The sequence below is a fragment of the Phalangium opilio genome, unplaced genomic scaffold (genome assembly GCF_054372755.1).
Source record: "Phalangium opilio isolate 3A_F unplaced genomic scaffold, DU_Popi_V2 ptg000070l_1, whole genome shotgun sequence".
Lineage (NCBI taxonomy): Eukaryota > Metazoa > Arthropoda > Arachnida > Opiliones > Phalangiidae > Phalangium > Phalangium opilio.
This window is the reverse complement of record NW_028324182.1, coordinates 15,373,746-15,391,320: the sequence shown is the minus strand read 5'-3', so window position 1 is coordinate 15,391,320 and position 17,575 is coordinate 15,373,746. Positions and strand designations below refer to the sequence as shown.

The following is a 17,575-nucleotide window of genomic DNA, read 5'->3' as shown; positions in this document are numbered from 1 at the left end:
ATTTTAATTCTAAATTGCCAATTGAGTGTGTAGTCATTGCAATTTAAAACAAAATTGTGAAGGATGATCTGCATCTAATGTGAGCAATAAAGGGGAGAACCACAACTGAAGTGAATGAATAATAAAGGGGAGAACCACAACTGAAGTGAATGAATAATAAAGGGGAGAACCACAACTGAAGTGAATGAATAATAAAGGGGAGAACCACATCTAAAGTGAGAAATAAAGGGGAGAGCCACATCTAAAGTGAATGAATAAAGGGGAGAACCACATCTAGAGTGAGTAATAAAGGGGAGAACCACAACTAAAGTGAGTTATAAAGGGGAGAACCACAACTAAAGTGAGTTATAAAGGGGAGAACCACAACTGAAGTGAATGAATGAATAAAGGGGAGAACCACATCTAGAGTGAGTAATAAAGGGGAGAACCACAACTAAAGTGAGTTATAAAGGGGAGAACCACAACTAAAGTGAGAAATAAAGGGGAGAACCACATCTAAAGTGAGTTATAAAGGGGAGAACCACAACTAAAGTGAGTTATGAAGGGGAGAACCACATCTAAAGTGAATGAATAAAGGGGAGAACCACATCTAGAGTGAGTAATAAAGGGGAGAACCACAACTAAAGTGAGTTATAAAGGGGAGAACCACAACTAAAGTGAGTTATAAAGGGGAGAACCACAACTGAAGTGAGTTATAAAGGGGAGAACCACAACCAAAGTGAGTAGTAAAGGGGAGAACCACAACTAAAGTGAGTAGTAAAGGGGAGAACCACATCTAAAGTGAGAAATAAAGGGGAGAACCACAACTAAAGTGAGAAATAAAGGGGAGAACCACAACTAAAGTGAGAAATAAAGGGGAGAACCACATCTAAAGTGAGAAATAAAGGGGAGAACCACAACTAAAGTGAGAAATAAAGGGGAGAACCACAACTAAAGTGAGAAATAAAGGGGAGAACGGTAACCACAATTAAATGTAATAATCAATGGTAGAACCATAATTAATTGCAAAGTAATGTTTTTATTTTTCAAAATTAATTACCAACTATTATAAATTTATAAAAATGTTTTATAATATATATTTATTTATTTAATTATATAATACAAGTAATATTCCATAGAAACCATAAGGTAAAAAAGAGAGTTAATTCTATATTCTTCCAAGTTCTTTCAGTTTAGCTAACATTTCATCAACCGATCCAACTTTAGCTCCAGCCTCTCGAACTGGTGGATCTTCAACACTGATCACTTCGATCTTAGGAGTAATTGTAACACCATAATCTGAAGCCTTTTTCTTCTCCATGGGTTTCTTTTTGGCTTTCTATCAATCAAAGAGAACTTACCCGTTAATATTAAAAGCTTTTTTAAAAGGTTAAAACTAGACAAACCATAATATTAGGCAAAGTAGCGTAACGCGGTTCATTTAATCTCAAATCAGCGCTAACAACGGCTGGCAGCTTGACACTGATAGTTTCCATTCCTCCATCAACTTCTCTCATGACTTTGAGAGAACCATTTTCCTTCTCTAATTTGGAAGCGAATGTAGCTTGGGGCCAATCTAGGTTTGCCGCAGTCATTTGAGCAGTTTGGTTTGCGTCATCGTCAATGGCCTAAAAATGATTTCCAAATTAATAACCGCAGGTAAACTCTAGGGTATCACCTGCATTACTTGTTTTCCAAGGATAAGTAAATCAATTTTTTCATTTTTAGCAATGTTAGCTAAGATTTTTGATACGTGAAAAGGTTGAAGTGTCTCATACTCGGCTCCGTCTATTTCAACATGGATGGCACGATCAACACCCATTGCTAAAGCAGTTCTAAGGGTTTCCTATAAGTTTTTTTTGGGGGTTATTGTTTGTAATGTCAGTTAAAAACCATCCATAATTAGTGCTAATTACTTGGCATGTTGATGGTCCAAGTGATACAGCAATAATTTCACTAGCTAATTTTTTCTCTTTTAGACGTACAGCTTCTTCAACAGCTATTTCATCAAAAGGGTTCAAACTATGCTTAACACCTTCAGTAATTACACCAGTTTTGTCGGGTTTTACTCTGATCTAGGGGTAAAAATGAAACCAGAAGAGGTGTGACGTGTAATTGAAATTAATTTGTAATGATAAGTTTTAAATTTTTATCAAAACTCAAAAGATAAGACGGGAACCAAGGTTTAAGTATCTAAGCCTAACAGTGGTTACTGGGTAATTATTATGATACGTTTTTAATTTCAAATTGAATGATACGATACATTTATTAAGCTATTATTTTTATTGCAATAATTAGAATAATTATACTTACTCTAACCGCGTAATCAATAACTCTTTTACAACCAACAAGAACACGCATAGCCGCCATGGTCACGGTGCTAATTATATGCTAATTATAAATAACAGAAACAACTAATGCCTGGCAACGGGACTCGGAAGTAATAGCGTTTTCCTTAGGATCCTCGCGGAGCGCTCCCAAGGAGCAATAAAAATGGTAGTAGTAGTTTCCAGCTTCGTTAAAGACTGTTTTTGAAGAATAGGATCTCCTAGTTTTATTCCTCCATGGGAGCGCTCCGCGAGGACCAAAGGAAAACGCCATTAGGCACGGATTATTTTTGCTTATTTCCCTTCACTCTCGAATAGGTCACGTGGTAAGTTCAATAGCCAATCGTTTCCCATGGTTATGACGAGCCCATAAGGCCGTTACTGCCGTTCTTTTTAATACTAATCTTGAAACGTGGATGATGGAGGCTTGTTGGGATTAATTATTGAAGTTTTTACCAGTAATTAAGGTATTTTTTAATAGAAACTATAAATTTATTAAACTTTTATTGAACTTGCATAACGTAATTGTATAATAAAGTAATGTTAAGGTTTTATATTACTTAAAGAAATTATCGTGTTTCTCGCTAAGCCTTGGTCAAGTTCAAGACCTTGTTTTACAAATTTTTTCACAAAACATGCTAATTAATTTTTTGTCAGCTTGAAAAAAAGGTAAATTTGGCTTTAATGACATATCATCTCAGTGAAAAGTATCTCTTAAGTTAAAAAGCGTCAATTTGGGAGCTTGGGATTGAATTATATATTCGGGTTTTAGAGATGGTACAGTTTTTAAACACTTCAAAGACATTTACTTCTGTCTAAAGCAAACTTTATGAATGTTTTAACCTTCTTAATCTTTTAAACGCGACTCTCGTGATTTATAATTCCAAAATCATCCGACGACAGAGATAAGAATTTTCAACCTCTAAATTTGTCCTTGGAAATTCGCGATTGGTTGTTGTCGAGTTGTCCCAGTTATTAAATAACGTTGAAACAATTACGACGTTGAAAAATGTCATCCCTAAGCATCAAGACGAAAAAGGTTCATTTAGAATATACTAAATTATGCAAAAAAATAAGAAAATCTGACCCTAATTCTAAATATCTGACAGGTTTTAAATTTTGAAGGTCTTATGGCAGCCCCATTTTCGGCTTTTAACGATTCTGGGTAAATTTTTTAATTTTTTTTTTGACGCATAGTCTTAGGAAACGTATTTTTTTTTTTTTTTTTTTTCAAAATTAATTCTTAAACTTAGTGAACTGAATGCGGATATTATTCCACAATACGCTAAATATCTAGCTGACAGTAATGTCAGTGGAGTCTATGGTATGATATTAAAATCGTAACTTAATTTTAATATCAAAATAACGTAAAATACTATAAAACTTAGTTAACGGGACCACCGGTGAATGGTTATCCATGAATGTTGAGGAACGTAAAAGCAGCGCTTTGGGATGGTTGAAAGGGGGGAGACCTCAGTATGGATATTGAATACTTATCATTAATTATAATAAAGCTAATTACCACTAATTTAATAGCATGAAAGTGGTGGTTATTCACGTTACCGCTAATTGTATGAAGGATACTAAAGACCTTGTAAGTTATCGTGGTAAATCGAAGTACCTTTGTGGTACGTGGTTGCGAGTAAATGATATTACTATTATTAGGCCCGACACGCGGAAGCTAATGACGCTGATGCAATTGCAGTATTGCCTCCAATTTATTACAAACCTGACAATAATGGTAGTTAATACTATTTTATCAAAAAACTGATAGATATCTATCGATGTAAACTCTGAAAATAATTTTGTAGCCCAATTAATCAATTACTTGAAGGAGGTTAGTTCAGCCGCTCCAAACACTCCGTTGATGTATTATCACATTCCATCCATGAGTGGAGTTAATCGTTAGTTAAAGTTTAATTATCCCCATTAACCCTAAACTGATTCTAACTAGGAACGCTATCGTTTCAGTTAATCTAAACAACTTTATTAAAGAAGCTAGACCATTAGTCCCTAATTTTTGCGCTGCTAAATACACCAATTCCGATCTGAAGGATTTGATTTATTGTCAGGCAACTCATGGAAGTGATTTTAAATTCATGATTGGTTGCGATGAGGTTTGATTTCATGTTTAACTTTCTCCGATTTCAACCAATTAAATTTTGAAAATGTAATTTGTAGCTTTGGCTAGCTGCCTTATCAATTGGCGTTAACGCGGCTGTAGGAATTTCTCATAATTTGTTAGCCAAAGATAATTACGACGTTTTTAAATGGTTTAAAGAGAATGACATGAACAGGGCATTGCAGGCTCAGGTAATTACCGTCTGCCATTACTTATAACAGAGTGAAGCCATTAATACAGGCTTCCCAACTTGTTTAAACGTAAAATTTCCAATTTTTTTCTTCTCTTCAGAGGAAATTAAACGATAAGATGGAACGAATGTTAAAATGGGGTAAAATTAGTTAATTTTTTTTATAGTTAATTGGTATATTTATTAATTATTAATTAAATGGTTCAGGAAATTTATTCGCGGTTTTGAAACAAGCCATGAATGAAATGACACCTATTAATGTAGGAAAAGTCAGATTACCCATGATTCCTTTGGATGAAACTAACAGGAATGGTTTAAAGAAAGAAATAACACAAATTAATTAATTAATTAATTAATTTTCTACCAGTATATAAATTTTTATTCAGCATAATTAATTAATTATTCACAACCAATTGAATTGGACAAAATATTTAATTTAATTTAATAATCTCACGTATTAAATTAAATTACTGTAGTTACTGCGTTAAATTAAGAACCTATACAATTAAAAAAAATGCTTGCACCTTAATTAATTAAATAATATAAAAAACTATAATTAGTATATTTTATTATTATTTTTTTTCTCTATAAGCATATCTTTAATTAATTTTTATTCCCTATTAAATAATTTTCATAAAAAATGTTCAGGGCTTGCCATTGGGCTTTATGAATTAATATATGCGGCCGTTTATTGCGAACAAAATCAACTGCTTCAATTGGTGTTAATTGATGTTTCTGTCAAATCAAATCATTATTTTATTCATGGTTCATTAAAAATCTAATTTAATGTTACCTTCATTAAATAGCAGCCTACAAGCGTGGCGCTTCGCGTTCTACCCGCTTTACAATGAACGTAAACGCTATTTCCCTCTTTTTCTATTTCCGATATGAATTTAACTCCCAAATTAAGTTTGTCTTGTGACGGAGCTTCAAAAATGTCTGTTGTACTAAGTTGAAGGAATTGAACTCCGTGTTTCGCCCATTCCTATTTTAAATTAGGTTAAATGTAAATTAAACATTCTAATTTAATTGGGAAATGATTAAATACCACTTTTTCTAGGCCTAATTTAAAAAAAATTCCATTTACCTCTGCAGATGGAGTCCAAAACCGTAATTCATAATCCTCATTCATTGAAACTACTCCTTTAATATTCTCCTGTTTAACTAACTAAAATTTAAATTCATTAATATATATTCCTTAATTAGTATCAGTTAATTTTCTTACTTTATCGACGATTCCGTGAAAAGGTAAGGCGCCTAAAACAATAGTATCATCAATTCTATCATACCATCTTCTTGATGACACTTTTTCCATTACAACATTATATAGTAGAGTGGGATAAAAGGTGATTCTGGCAAACATGGTGAGACAACACCGTTTTAAATACCTTTTAATCTAAATTAACATTAAATTTATCAAATTAATTATATTTATAAATAAATAAATAAATATTAAAATTATTTATTGCATTGCTACATACAAATAATAATATGGCCAGTTTTTAATGAATGGTTGTAAAACGCATTAGTTAAATCATTCGTAATATCAGTTTAAATTCCATAAATAATAATTAAAATAATTTTAATTAACGTACATGGAACCGTTTGTCACTCAGTAATTTCTAAACCCGACCCGGACCCGGCTTCTTCAGTAACTTGTTTCTTGACACGTAGGTTAGGTACTTATGAGTGTCAAATACTATAAAATGTACTTATGATGCGTCCCAGATGCCTGGGTCATAAGTAACATAATAACAATAAGAATGATGGTGGATAATGTTCCGAGTACAGCTCAGCAATTTCCCTTAAGTTAGTTAATTTGTTGCTCAATCCACCTTATTCCCAACAGGCTAGGAAATAGCACACTTCCTCTGGTCCAAAACCAGTTTATTAATTGCTTGCACTAGTTTTTTAATTCAAAAAGTGGGGGTTACGGGTCCTCGGGACCAGTTTATTAATTGCAAATCTATTGGAGAACAAAGGCTGGGACCACTCCGGAGACCAGTTTATTATTTAGGACACTAGGGGGTCACTGGTCCCAAGGACTAGTTTAAAAAATATCCTTATTTCCCAGCCTGGTGCCGACTGCCGAGTCTTAACTTCTTAAGCGTTTATTTCTTATTCTAAAGCAGACGACGCACCATTTTGACCTATTTTTATTTGATTTGTTTGTAAAATATGATCTCTCGCTAAGCCTTGGCTTTGCTATAATCTTACGTATAGTTATTATGCTACTTATTTCACCTAGGAATGAGAGAGCGACCTCCATTGGTTGATTTAAGCCACGTGTCTCAATCCCACGCCTTTAAATATCATATTACAGATTTATTATCGCGGCCTTTTCCTTATTTTAAAAACAATAGGCCTTAATGTATGGAATTTACGAACTTAAATTTTATGCCTTTGAATTATTCCGATCTTCTTTAATTTATTTGATTTAAAATAATTCAATATGAAACAAGATGTTCAAAACCAAATAAGTTTATTTCTCCAAGGTTCTTTTTAGGCCTAATTTTAGTCTTTAATTTATTTGATTTAAAATAATTCAAAATGAAACAAGATGTTCAAAACCAAATAAGTTTATTTCTCCAAGGTTCTTTTTAGGCCTAATTTTAGTCTTTAATTTATTTGATTTAAAATAATTCAAAATGAAACAAGATGTTCAAAACCAAATAAGTTTATTTCTCCAAGGTTCTCTTTAGGCCTAATTTTAGTCTTTAATTTATTTGATTTAAAATAAATTCAATATGAAACAAGATGTTCAAAACCAAATAAGTTTATTTCTCCAAGGTTTAATGAACTACTAATGTTTACATGTATTTTCCAATCTTTAGGCCTAATTTTAATTAGATTTTAATTTATATTTACATTTCTGTCAAATAATAATAATATTGTAAGACAATTAATTAGCGATCAATTTCTCCGAAAACAACATCCAAAGTTCCAATAATAGCTACAATATCGGCTAAATAGTGATTTCTGCCGATATGGTCAAGGGCAGCCTGAAAAAAAGTAAAAAAAAATTTAATTAACGATTAAAATTAATTAATTTACTAATTAATTACCAAATGAGCAAAACCAGGAGCCTTAATCTTGCAACGATAAGGTCGGCTAGATCCATCAGAAATTAAATAAACTCCAAATTCACCCTTTTGATAAAAATTAAAAAAATTATATTATCATTAAATTAATTAAAAATTCATTTAATGATAATATATATACTTTAGGAGCTTCAATAGCTGTATAAGTTGAACCAGGTGGAACTTGGAAACCCTCAGTATATAATTTGAAATGATGAATTAAGGCCTCCATAGAGGTTTTCATTTCTTCTCTTTTCGGAGGGACAACTTTATTATCGTCAACTTTAATTTCTCCCGCTGGCATTTTATTCAAACATTGATCTATAATTCTTAAACTTTGCCTCATTTCCTCCACACGACACAAATATCTAATTAATTAAATGATTAATTAGTCTGTAGATCATTCAGAATCATTTTTCAAATTACCGATCGTAACAATCTCCCTTAGCACCAATTGGAACCTCAAAGTCAAAATCTTCGTAAGAATCATAGGGTTGGGTTTTACGTAAATCCCATTTAATTCCTGAACCTCTTAGCATCACCCCACTTTTAATTAATTAAGAGTAATTAATTAGTATTTATTTCATAGTTTTTAATTAATCCTCTTTTTTATTTCTTGCCTAAAACCAAAGTTCAGAGCATCTTCCGCTGAAACTGTACCAATATCAATGGTCCGTTGCATCCAAAGACGGTTGCTAGTTAAAAGATCCTCAACTTCATCAACTCTTTGGCTAAATTGTTGAGCCCATTGATAAATATCATCCATAAGACCAAGGGGTAAATCTAAACTAACACCTCCTGGTCTAACATAAGCAGCGTGCATACGAGCTCCGGAAACTCTCTCATAAAATTCCATTAACTAAAAAATGTTAAAAGAAAGAAGTACTAGTTTTAAAAATAACTATTTTTTAGGTCAAAATAACTTTTTTTTAGGTCAAAATAACTTTTTTTTAAGTTAAAATAACTTTTTTTTAAGTTAAAATAACTTTTTTTTAAGTTAAAATAACTTTTTTTAAGTTAAAATAACTTTTTTTTAAGTTAAAATAACTTTTTTTTAAGTTAAAATAACTTTTTTTTAAGTTAAAATAACTTTTTTTAAGTTAAAATAACTTTTTTTAAGTTAAAATAACTTTTTTAGGTTAAAATAACTATTTTTAGGTTAAAATAACTATTTTTAGGTTAAAATAACTATTTTTAGGTTAAAATAACTATTTGTAGGTTAAAATAACTATTAAGTGAAAATAACTATTAAGTGAAAATAACTATTTTCAAGTTAAAATAACTATTTTTCAAGTTAAAATAACTATTTTTCAAGTTAAAATAACTATTTTTCAAGTTAAAATAACTATTTTTCAAGTTAAAATAACTATTTTTCAAGTTAAAATAACTATTTTTCAAGTTAAAATAACTATTTTTCAAGTTAAAATAACTATTTTTCAAGTTAAAATAACTTTTTTTCGAGTTAAAATAACTTTTTTTCAAGTTAAAATAACTTTTTTTCGAGTTAAAATAACTTTTTTTCGAGTTAAAATAACTTTTTTTTTTCAAGTTAAAATAACTTTTTTTTTCAAGTTAAAATAACTTTTTTTTCAAGTTAAAATAACTTTTTTTTTCAAGTTAAAATAACTTTTTTTTTTCGAGTTAAAATAACTTTTTTTCGAGTTAAAATAACTATTTTTCGAGTTAAAATAACTATTTCTCAAGTTAAAAAGATATTTAACAATAACAACCTTCTCTCTTTCTTCAAACAACCAAAAGAAAGGAGTTAAAGCTCCGATATCCAAGGCATGTGTTCCCACAGCCATAATATGATTCAAAATACGAGTTAATTCCGCAAAAAGAACTAGAAAGCAGTGTATTCTTTTAAGGAATTATAGTTCAGCTGAAACCTTAAACTGTTTGTAATTATTTTACCCCTGATATATTGAGCTCTTTTGGGTACTCGAAGATTAAGCAATTTTTCAACTGCTAACGAGTAACATTGCTCGTTACACATCATGGAGACATAATCTAAACGATCAAAATAGGGCAAAGCTTGCAGATAGGTTTTGTATTCGATTAATTTCTCCGTTCCACGATGGAGTAAACCAATATGAGGGTCAGCTCTCATAACAACCTCTCCGTCAAGTTCTAATACCAATCTTAAAACTCCGTGAGCTGCAGGATGTTGGGGTCCAAAATTTAAACTTAAATTTCTAACGTCCCGTTCTTCGGGAAGCATTTTTCCTATATTAATTAGTATTAATAGGTTTAATTACACTTACACCCTTAAATTCTTAAAATTAAGTACCATTTAATGGTGGTAGAACCCATTTAGTTTCAGAATCAGGGTACATTACTGGACCAGCAAATTGCTCCAAAAATTCTGGGTCCGCAGTCCATCGTTTGTTTCTTAAAATATTTAATTTAATTTAATATCGTACTTAAATTATGGACTTCTGTTAAGTTTGACCTTTACGTAATAGGTAGGGTAATACAGGGAAGCCAAACTTCAAAATTAGGCTTAGCAATTTTAAAGCTTTTTGATCATTTTTCGAAGTGAAAAATTTATGTGTGGTTGAAATTAATAATAATTAATTGATTTATTACCTTACTGACAAAACGGATGGGCCAAAATCCTTGTAGAGTTTCGGAGCAACGCGAATTTGAGTGGAAACTTTGGTTAACACAGCCCTGAGAGCCATTTTGGAAAGTTGAACTGCTGACCCCTAGATGTGTGAGTGAGCATGTGACAACTACTTTTTCCCGCCAACATTTGAACTTTAAACTTTTCCATACGAAGTTATTTAAACATTTTTAGGCCAAATTTGTTTGGGATTTTGGCCTATTTATTAATTGACAACGTGCAGTAGTTACGCTTGGAACAATGGAGGAAAATGGTAAGAATTCATGGAATTTTTCATTTGGGGAATAAAAATAACTAGTAAAACATTAATAAAACTTAATTTTAATTGTATAAAATGATATAATAATGCGCAATTAATAGAAATACAAGTGGTTATTACACAAATTTTATAATCACAACGCTTTTTCCCCCAGAAAATAAGCCTAATTGACTAATTGTGTATTTCTTACTGGTTATTTATAGTAATTTTTCTTTTTTTTTTGAAAAACCAAGGCTTAACAATGCTTAGATGAAACACTGGATAATTAATACGCATTGCATTGCTAATTTGGTGTAGAATAAGAATAGAATGAAATAAAAAAAACAGAAAAATTATATAAAAAAAACTATTAAGGAAACTAAACATTCTTTATTTGTGATTTTTGTGAAACATTTCACCATAAAAAACAAAACAGACTTAGACATTAATTAATCTCATAATTTTTTTTAAATAATTAATTAGGAAAATAACAATATTTTAATAGCTATAAGATATTATTAGTACTGTTAATTATTAGTTTTTAATTAATATTTTAAAACAGTATTAACCGTAAGAATAAGTTACTAATGGAGAATTAGGCAGTCTTTCTTGACCTTTGAACTAATATTTATTTAGAGACAGCTGCTAAAGTGATTTAGTTAGCTACATTATTTATTTATTTATTTACCATCTCGGTGGTTTTTAATATCACTGATAAAGTTTTTAAAAATAATTTTGCCCTAGAAAGTGGTAGAAACTCTTTGAAGTTTGAACTGAACTGAGTTAAAAATATATATATAGAGAACTGATTTCCCCAAATGCTATAAAAATATTGGATGGTTATTTTTAATTTTATCTACAATTATTTTGATAGGTACTTCTTTAAATTCCAATCCATACTTTCCCAACTGTTTTATTTAATTAGTTACCCTGTGATGTTTACTTTACGTTACGTTACGTTACGTTACTGAGCTGATTTATTTTATTCTTATTATTCAAATCCAATGTTTTTTTTTCCTTTCTAATTATTAATTTAATTTAATTAACTGTAATTATCTGAATTACGTATCATATTTTATTGGTTAAATATTTATGGACGTAGAATCCTGTACAATGTCTTTTCTTTTTTTTTCACCCAAAACTTTATACAAAAATTTATAATTGGCTTTTTCAGTTTTTCTCTCGTTACTTGGCTTTTTCTCTCGTTACTTTTTTTGGGGGGGGGGTTTCAGTATTTATTGATACCAAATATTCTAACCATATGAAACTGAGGGAGTTTTGGCAACAAGACAAAAACCAATGATGAAACATTAGCTAAGAAATGAAAGTGATCATATTTGGTATAGAAGCTTGCGAGGAAAAATCTGTAACCAATAACGGAGTTAGATTAACATCGTTAAATTAGAGAAATAGACGAGTTTTAACCTACAATATGATTGGCACAACTGTCAGAAACTTTCTAGTGGCTGTGAATTGTTCTCCATTATCTATCTGTTCCCAATGAGTTAGTAAACGAACTTTTCCTTGATCACCAGGTTCCCAAGGGGTTCCTTTTAACGTGTGCAAAAAGATGAACATAGTCTGAAAGATATTCGGGGGTAAATTTTGCAAATTTTATAAGGCTTATTCTTATTTAAATTGAAGAAAAATTAATGTAAATGTACCAAATTATGGAAGACGTTGGTTAAAGTCCAGACCCAAGCGACGGTCAAAAACGGGAAACTTAATAGGACTAAGTGAAAGGTCAAAATGCCAATCCCATAGGTTAGCCACATTCCCCGGCTATTTAGCCAAGAACTATTGGGGTTCACCTCCCCCGGTGTACCCCCAAGCATCATTATCCAGTTAAATTAACTTTAAATCAACCGAAATTAATTTTAAATAGACAAATTTAAATGATAACTTAAACCAAAAATGTTCAAAACGTCATTAGCTTGGCCTACCTTAATTCGTAGAAATCCTTTATTAGGGCAGCGACGTTAACAAAAATTACCAACTACCTCGTAATTTTGACAAATTAACAGTCGGAATTTTATATTTTACAAGTACGATTTATCGATTGTTGTTTACAACACTTTAATTTGGGGTAAACAAATACTTTTCCTAGTGTGTCATATTTTCCTCGGGCCTACAGCGTAGCTTGCGAGCAATGAGATAGAATATATATATTAAACCTAGAGTCACAACGTGAGATCTCGAGATCGACGTTTCGCGATACACCTTTTGTCGGGCATGAATCTTTATCAAATACGGGTGGCGCCACCCTAAGAACTTTTTTATTACCGTCTGCTGCTATAATCTGTGTAACAAGTTGTCAAGATAGTTTTTAAACGTGTTAAATTAAATACGCGAGTTAAATAATAAAAACTCTAGTCCTTTTTAATCTAATAAATAGATGAAATAAAAATCATAACGATGTTTCTAATTGCAAATAAACAAGTAAAAGTTGTAATTAGTTCCGCTAGAGGCTCACAGATGGCGCTGTCATGTTTTGATAAACTTGCTTGATAAAAGCAATGTGTTTCGCGGTAAGCCGATTTGAATTGTAACTCTATCTATCTCATTGCTTGCGAGCCAGACAGCCAGTCAAGGGACGAATCACGTGACTGAGTTTCCTCCAATCACAGCTTTTCCTCCAAGCTGAAGGACGGAAAGTTTGGCGGCGGTTTCTATGGCTTGTTATCGATGTGCGGTGGAAAACTAAATGTATTTATGTAAGTAGTGAATTTATAATTATTGAAATTAATAGCCTTGGGATATTTAAAAGAGCGTGTGGGTTAGAAATATTTTCCTTGAGTGAAGTAATGACGGTTTGAAAGACTTAAAAGTGATTAATATCGTTATGACCCGCGGTTTAGGCCAAGGCTTATGAAATTTGCGTTTGACATAGCCCACTCGATCACGAGCTCAACGACGCCCCCGCTACTCGCTTTAAGTGGTTTGATTTAACTTAAATTTGAACTTTGAACTTAAATGTTTGCAACTTTGACACAATCGAACTCTTTAAAACTGGGGGAATAATTAACAGTCAAGGTAAAACTAAACTACTCTGGTTTATTGACTTTCATGTCTTCGTTAGACATGTTTTCAGCAAATTGTAAGCCAAAATAAAACACGCTTTAGACTACTTAAGGACCACTACAAAATACCTTCAAACCAAAACAATATTTTAATAGAAATTGCGAACCAAACAAGAATATAGTAATATTTTTAGTGAGTTGTCGAGTTTAGTTGACTCTGGAATAGCCCCCAAGCGAGATAGGCTAGTCGCTAGAGTTCTAGACCGGAAGTTAGTCCCTGAGTGGATGTCGCTTCCGTTTCCCGTCAAGGTCATTTCCGCCCGTTCTACTCTGGACAAATACCCTTTGGCATTCGCTAGTCGTACTTTCTAGGTTGGTGTCCGGTTCCTGTATGGACTACTTTGTTCGGTCCTCAACTGGACTGGACTGCGAGTGCCAATAAAATGAAAGTTTGGTTTGGAACCCCAGAAAAAAAAATCAGGAACTAGCTAGAGCATCCAAACATACGGAGATAACCATAGGCTTATTTAATATCCTGCAGGACCCTGTGGCCATTCAGGAAACGGGTTAAAATTAGATCAAAATGAAGTTGGGGACAAAGGAAATAGAGGAAAGGAAGGGAAAATACCAAATGGTATATTTTATCCATCGCTGGCCTTACAAGGAACCTATAACTTTTTTCCTGGACATTTTTATCCGCTCCAATAACAAACACGGTTTATACCATAAGGAAAAAAAAAACCTGGGAAAATTGCTTTTGCTAATGTTTATGGCTACTACTTCTAAGATAATGCTAGCTAGGCCTTTTCTTCTACGGAGTATATACGTCATACAATGAGAAGAGACAAATTGGCTTAGCTTTGGTTGGTTTTGTTTCTGTTGTTTTTCTCTTCTCCCACTCTTTTCTTTCTGTCATCTTTTTTGGGGGAAAATTACCTTAACGCGTAATGAGACATTCCATCCCAGTGACGTCACGGCTCATTTATCCGCTAATTAGATTTGGTCTAAATACAATGCGGTAGCTAAGTCGCTACCTCAATCCATTATTATAGATATTATAATTTTAAAACGTAAGCTTAAATAGGTTTAAAGCTTTATAAGAATTAAAGGGTTTAAGATTTTATTTGCTACTATCCCTTTAAAAACTGTAAATGTGTTAAATTTTTTTTTTTTTGGTAAAAGTCCTAAACTTTAAAATTTAAATTCGATTTCTCCTAAACATCCTCGATACCAAAACAAGTTTTAGGCAACCAATTCTAATATTTTATTTATTCACTTTGCGAGTTCATAGCTAAAGCCTATTAACCCTAATTTTCGATAGTTGTTTGGATGTTATACTTAACGTTATATATATAACTCACTTAGCAGTAAACAACAACGTTTGACCTAGTTGTAAAATAGGAGTACTCTGTTTCCAAGAAGTAATTGAAGTATAAATCGGTATCCATTAAAGCTGGCCTCTATTTTAGTAATTGGATGACAAGGCAAAAATAACTAGGGACTTATGATCGGATTAGTACTTATATATAATCATAAGTCTATTAATAGTTCAAGGGTGAAATTAACCGTCTTAGCCGTATTATAGACTTATTTTTAAATATAAACGGTATAATTTTCCATTTGGAGCTAAAATAGGACGATAATTATTTAAATGGTCGGATGTTAATGGAAAGCCATCTTACAGGGGTAATCTCTAACATGGGTTTTCCATAGAACGCCTGTAGAAAGGTTTACTCCCTTATACACCGAAGCTCTACGTGTAAGAAGCCATTCAGGGGCTTAAACTTAAAAATAATATAAAAACATTTTTTCTTCTTTTTTTCATAAAAATGAGCCTTTTAATATAATATAATATAAAATACATCTTTCTTCAATTAGAATGATTAAGAATTACGCAAAATTAAAAGAAAAGAAACCGTAATTACACATTAAATTTTAGCTGATTCGCGCAGTTTCCGACTTCTTACTGAGCTAGTTTCTTAGAAAAAAAAATTATTATATCTTCTATGTCCGGGGCTTCTATAGATAGAGGAGATTTTTGGTCACGGAGAAGATTGGTGCTGCCGCGAGGGTTTCTTCTTGCTCTTCTCCTTATACTTAAGCCTAAGGAAATCCTATAAAGGGTCAGAGCCACTCACTTTAGGGTCATTGGGCTGTATCGCCTTTTAAAAGCCTTCCAACTTCGCTCGGCAAAGAGCTAGGCCTAGAAGCGATCTTCAATCTTATCCCGTAGAAACAAAAGCTCTTCCGCTACGAAAGATTTAAGGTTCCGAAACGCTATATCCCATTCTTTTGATAGCATTGATCATTATTGGCTATGGTGCAGAAACTATTTTGTTATCAGTTCTGATTGACCTTGAATGATATAAACTATAACAAGTCAGGGATAATGGTGAAAAAGTAAGGGTTAATGGTGAAAAAGTCGGGGATAATGGTGAAAAAGTCGGGGATAATGGTGAAAAAGTCGGGGATAATGGTGAAAAAGTCGGGGATAATGGTGAAAAAGTCTGGGATAATGGTGAAAAAGTCGGGGATAATGGTGAAAAAGTCGGGGATAATGGTGAAAAAAGTCGGGGATAATGGTGAAAAAAGTCAGGGATAATGGTGAAAAAGGTCGGGGATAATGGTGAAAAAAGTCGGGGATAATGGTGAAAAAAGTCGGGGATAATGGTGAAAAAAGTCAGGGATAATGGTGAAAAAAGTCAGGGATAATGGTGAAAAAGTCAGGGAAAACCTAAGAAAATCAGGGAATTTGAATCAGAAAGTTCCGTGGCAACCCTTGTAAGACAATAAAATTAGTCACTTAAATATTTTTAATACTGAAAACAAAATGGGAGCATCATTTGGAAAAATGAATTTTGTTTTAAACAGACAACTCGAAACGAGTTTGGTTGTAATAATATTTATTCGAAACACACGTGACCCCCGATTTAATTGAAAATCAAGCGCGAAAAAACCTTCGCTTTGATAAGTGGATTTTTATTCCTTTCAAACGAGTAGACACGGACCACTTTAGTATATAGTGTTTAAAATCGAAAAGGTCCATCCATGCCTATAAGAAGAAGAAGAAGAAGAAGAGAATATCCCAATTTGAATTCTTCTCTTTTTTCTTCATCTTCTTTCTACGCGTGTGTGTTTGTAAAATCCCTGGTGGTCTTTCTCGTTGGCGCTCTTTACGTATTCTCAATTCCTCATTATACTTTGAAATCGTTCGACACACTCGTACATAGCTCCTAAAATATTCGACAATTCTTTTGGGGAATGAAAGTTAGATGGACCTCCCCCCCCCCCCCGAAACCCCTTTTCTCAATGTTATTCAAACAAACCTCGCCCCCCCCCCTTCCTACGTCTTTATAGACATTCTGTTCTACGATCTAGAAAAGACGAACAATTGGCAGCAAATATAAATTGAAAGGGAAAACGTCGTATCTCCGTTTTAAAGTAAAGATAAATTGAGGAGATGGTTTTAATTTGATTTAAATAAAGATATTGAAATTTTTATTATTAAAATTTATACCTTAAAGGTTACTTTAATCTCAATTAAATTGGGTGTCTATTAGAAAAAAGTAAAGAAAAATTGAAATGGTTTTAATTTTATAATAAAAAAGATATTTAAATCATTATTAAAATGTATACCTTAAAGGTTACTTTAATCTCAATTAAATTGGGTATCTATATCAGAAATTAAGGGGGTAGTGTTCTTTGGGCGATTTAAAATGTGCTATGATATTTTGACCCCCTCCCTTAAGGTCCACTGTTTTCAAGTTATGTTGGGAGTGTTTTACGGATGACCCCGTTAAATTTAATTAAAAAACTGATTTAGACAATGATTTCTAATATAATTAATTAAGGGGTCATCCCTAAAACACTCTTGAATCATAACTCGAAAACAGTGGCCCTTGTGACAAAATGGAGATATAAGTTACATTTTCGACTCAAAATTGATTTCCCAAAGAGAACATCCCCCTTAATTTGTGCCCCAGACTTTTTAAA

At 32.2% G+C, this 17,575-nt stretch overlaps 6 protein-coding genes across 8 annotated transcripts in view; 2 read left to right on the top strand and 4 right to left on the bottom strand.

The window, feature by feature from the left end:
• Positions 1–998: 998 nt before the first annotated feature.
• On the bottom strand, positions 999–2,430 carry Etfb (Electron transfer flavoprotein beta subunit). Its single transcript, XM_089843542.1, has 5 exons — positions 2,293–2,430; positions 1,896–2,054; positions 1,667–1,825; positions 1,386–1,607; positions 999–1,318 (listed from the first exon to the last, which is right to left on the bottom strand). The coding sequence occupies exons 1-5, from the start codon at positions 2,347–2,349 to the stop codon at positions 1,148–1,150; spliced, it is 768 nt and encodes a 255-aa protein (XP_089699668.1). The 5' UTR covers positions 2,350–2,430; the 3' UTR covers positions 999–1,147.
• On the top strand, positions 2,281–5,174 carry LOC149661971 (N-acetylneuraminate lyase-like). Its single transcript, XM_089843541.1, has 13 exons — positions 2,281–2,419; positions 2,625–2,773; positions 3,210–3,345; positions 3,416–3,471; positions 3,560–3,630; positions 3,695–3,782; positions 3,843–3,900; positions 3,972–4,047; positions 4,118–4,210; positions 4,278–4,423; positions 4,488–4,619; positions 4,720–4,759; positions 4,826–5,174. The coding sequence occupies exons 3-13, from the start codon at positions 3,316–3,318 to the stop codon at positions 4,960–4,962; spliced, it is 927 nt and encodes a 308-aa protein (XP_089699667.1). The 5' UTR covers positions 2,281–2,419; positions 2,625–2,773; positions 3,210–3,315; the 3' UTR covers positions 4,963–5,174.
• On the bottom strand, positions 5,162–6,493 carry PTPMT1 (protein tyrosine phosphatase, mitochondrial 1). Of its 2 annotated transcripts, none has more exons than XM_089843544.1 (5): positions 6,214–6,493; positions 5,844–6,006; positions 5,706–5,786; positions 5,412–5,603; positions 5,162–5,353 (listed from the first exon to the last, which is right to left on the bottom strand). In XM_089843544.1, coding segments are annotated over exons 1-5 (570 nt in total). In that variant the 5' UTR covers positions 6,216–6,493; the 3' UTR covers positions 5,162–5,221. The 2 variants fall into 2 exon arrangements, with proteins under 2 accessions (XP_089699670.1, XP_089699671.1); XM_089843545.1 differs by having other exon boundaries at positions 5,844–6,014; positions 6,100–6,492.
• Positions 6,494–7,378: 885 nt separating this feature from the next.
• ND-49 (NADH dehydrogenase (ubiquinone) 49 kDa subunit) lies at positions 7,379–10,434 on the bottom strand. The gene is made up of 9 exons (XM_089843540.1): positions 10,288–10,434; positions 9,989–10,089; positions 9,613–9,924; positions 9,429–9,541; positions 8,319–8,557; positions 8,125–8,244; positions 7,841–8,066; positions 7,684–7,767; positions 7,379–7,620 (listed from the first exon to the last, which is right to left on the bottom strand). Exons 1-9 carry the CDS (start codon positions 10,380–10,382, stop codon positions 7,525–7,527), a joined length of 1,386 nt encoding a protein of 461 aa, XP_089699666.1. The 5' UTR covers positions 10,383–10,434; the 3' UTR covers positions 7,379–7,524.
• A 1,350-nt stretch (positions 10,435–11,784) lies between these two features.
• ORMDL (sphingolipid biosynthesis regulator orosomucoid 1-like) lies at positions 11,785–13,119 on the bottom strand. Its single transcript, XM_089843539.1, has 4 exons — positions 12,506–13,119; positions 12,227–12,416; positions 11,992–12,143; positions 11,785–11,926 (listed from the first exon to the last, which is right to left on the bottom strand). The coding sequence occupies exons 2-4, from the start codon at positions 12,398–12,400 to the stop codon at positions 11,791–11,793; spliced, it is 462 nt and encodes a 153-aa protein (XP_089699665.1). The 5' UTR covers positions 12,401–12,416; positions 12,506–13,119; the 3' UTR covers positions 11,785–11,790.
• An 86-nt stretch (positions 13,120–13,205) lies between these two features.
• Positions 13,206–17,575, top strand: part of LOC149661967 (putative polypeptide N-acetylgalactosaminyltransferase 9) — a 107,897-nt gene continuing 103,527 nt past the window's right edge. Inside the window, exon 1 of one of the 2 annotated variants that reach the window (XM_089843537.1) lies at positions 13,206–13,276. The gene's annotated coding sequence lies outside the window, so the exon portion shown is untranslated. The remainder of the gene's footprint in view (positions 13,277–17,575) is intronic. The other variant, XM_089843538.1, reaches the window with a different exon arrangement.

Coding starts and splice junctions, on each gene's coding strand:
- Etfb (XM_089843542.1), bottom strand. CDS start 2,349: ATGGCGGCTATGCGTGTTCTTGTTGGTTGTAAAAGAGTTATTGATTAC. Junction 2,055..2,292: donor TTATTGATTACGCGGTTAGA/GTAAGTATAATT, acceptor TTTTACCCCTAG/ATCAGAGTAAAACCCGACAA. Junction 1,608..1,666: donor TACTTATCCTTGGAAAACAA/GTAATGCAGGTG, acceptor AATCATTTTTAG/GCCATTGACGATGACGCAAA.
- LOC149661971 (XM_089843541.1), top strand. CDS start 3,316: ATGTCATCCCTAAGCATCAAGACGAAAAAG. Junction 3,901..3,971: donor TGAAGGATACTAAAGACCTT/GTAAGTTATCGT, acceptor TACTATTATTAG/GCCCGACACGCGGAAGCTAA. Junction 4,620..4,719: donor ACAGGGCATTGCAGGCTCAG/GTAATTACCGTC, acceptor TCTTCTCTTCAG/AGGAAATTAAACGATAAGAT.
- PTPMT1 (XM_089843544.1), bottom strand. Junction 5,787..5,843: donor TTCACGGAATCGTCGATAAA/GTAAGAAAATTA, acceptor TTTAAATTTTAG/TTAGTTAAACAGGAGAATAT. Junction 5,354..5,411: donor TAGGCTGCTATTTAATGAAG/GTAACATTAAAT, acceptor TTGATTTGACAG/AAACATCAATTAACACCAAT.
- ND-49 (XM_089843540.1), bottom strand. CDS start 10,382: ATGGCTCTCAGGGCTGTGTTAACCAAAGTTTCCACTCAAATTCGCGTT. Junction 10,090..10,287: donor CCATCCGTTTTGTCAGTAAG/GTAATAAATCAA, acceptor AAATATTTTAAG/AAACAAACGATGGACTGCGG. Junction 8,558..9,428: donor TGTTTGAAGAAAGAGAGAAG/GTTGTTATTGTT, acceptor AACATTTTTTAG/TTAATGGAATTTTATGAGAG.
- ORMDL (XM_089843539.1), bottom strand. CDS start 12,400: ATGATGCTTGGGGGTACACCGGGGGAGGTGAACCCCAATAGTTCTTGG. Junction 12,144..12,226: donor CCAACGTCTTCCATAATTTG/GTACATTTACAT, acceptor AATATCTTTCAG/ACTATGTTCATCTTTTTGCA. Junction 11,927..11,991: donor ACAGTTGTGCCAATCATATT/GTAGGTTAAAAC, acceptor TATTGGTTACAG/ATTTTTCCTCGCAAGCTTCT.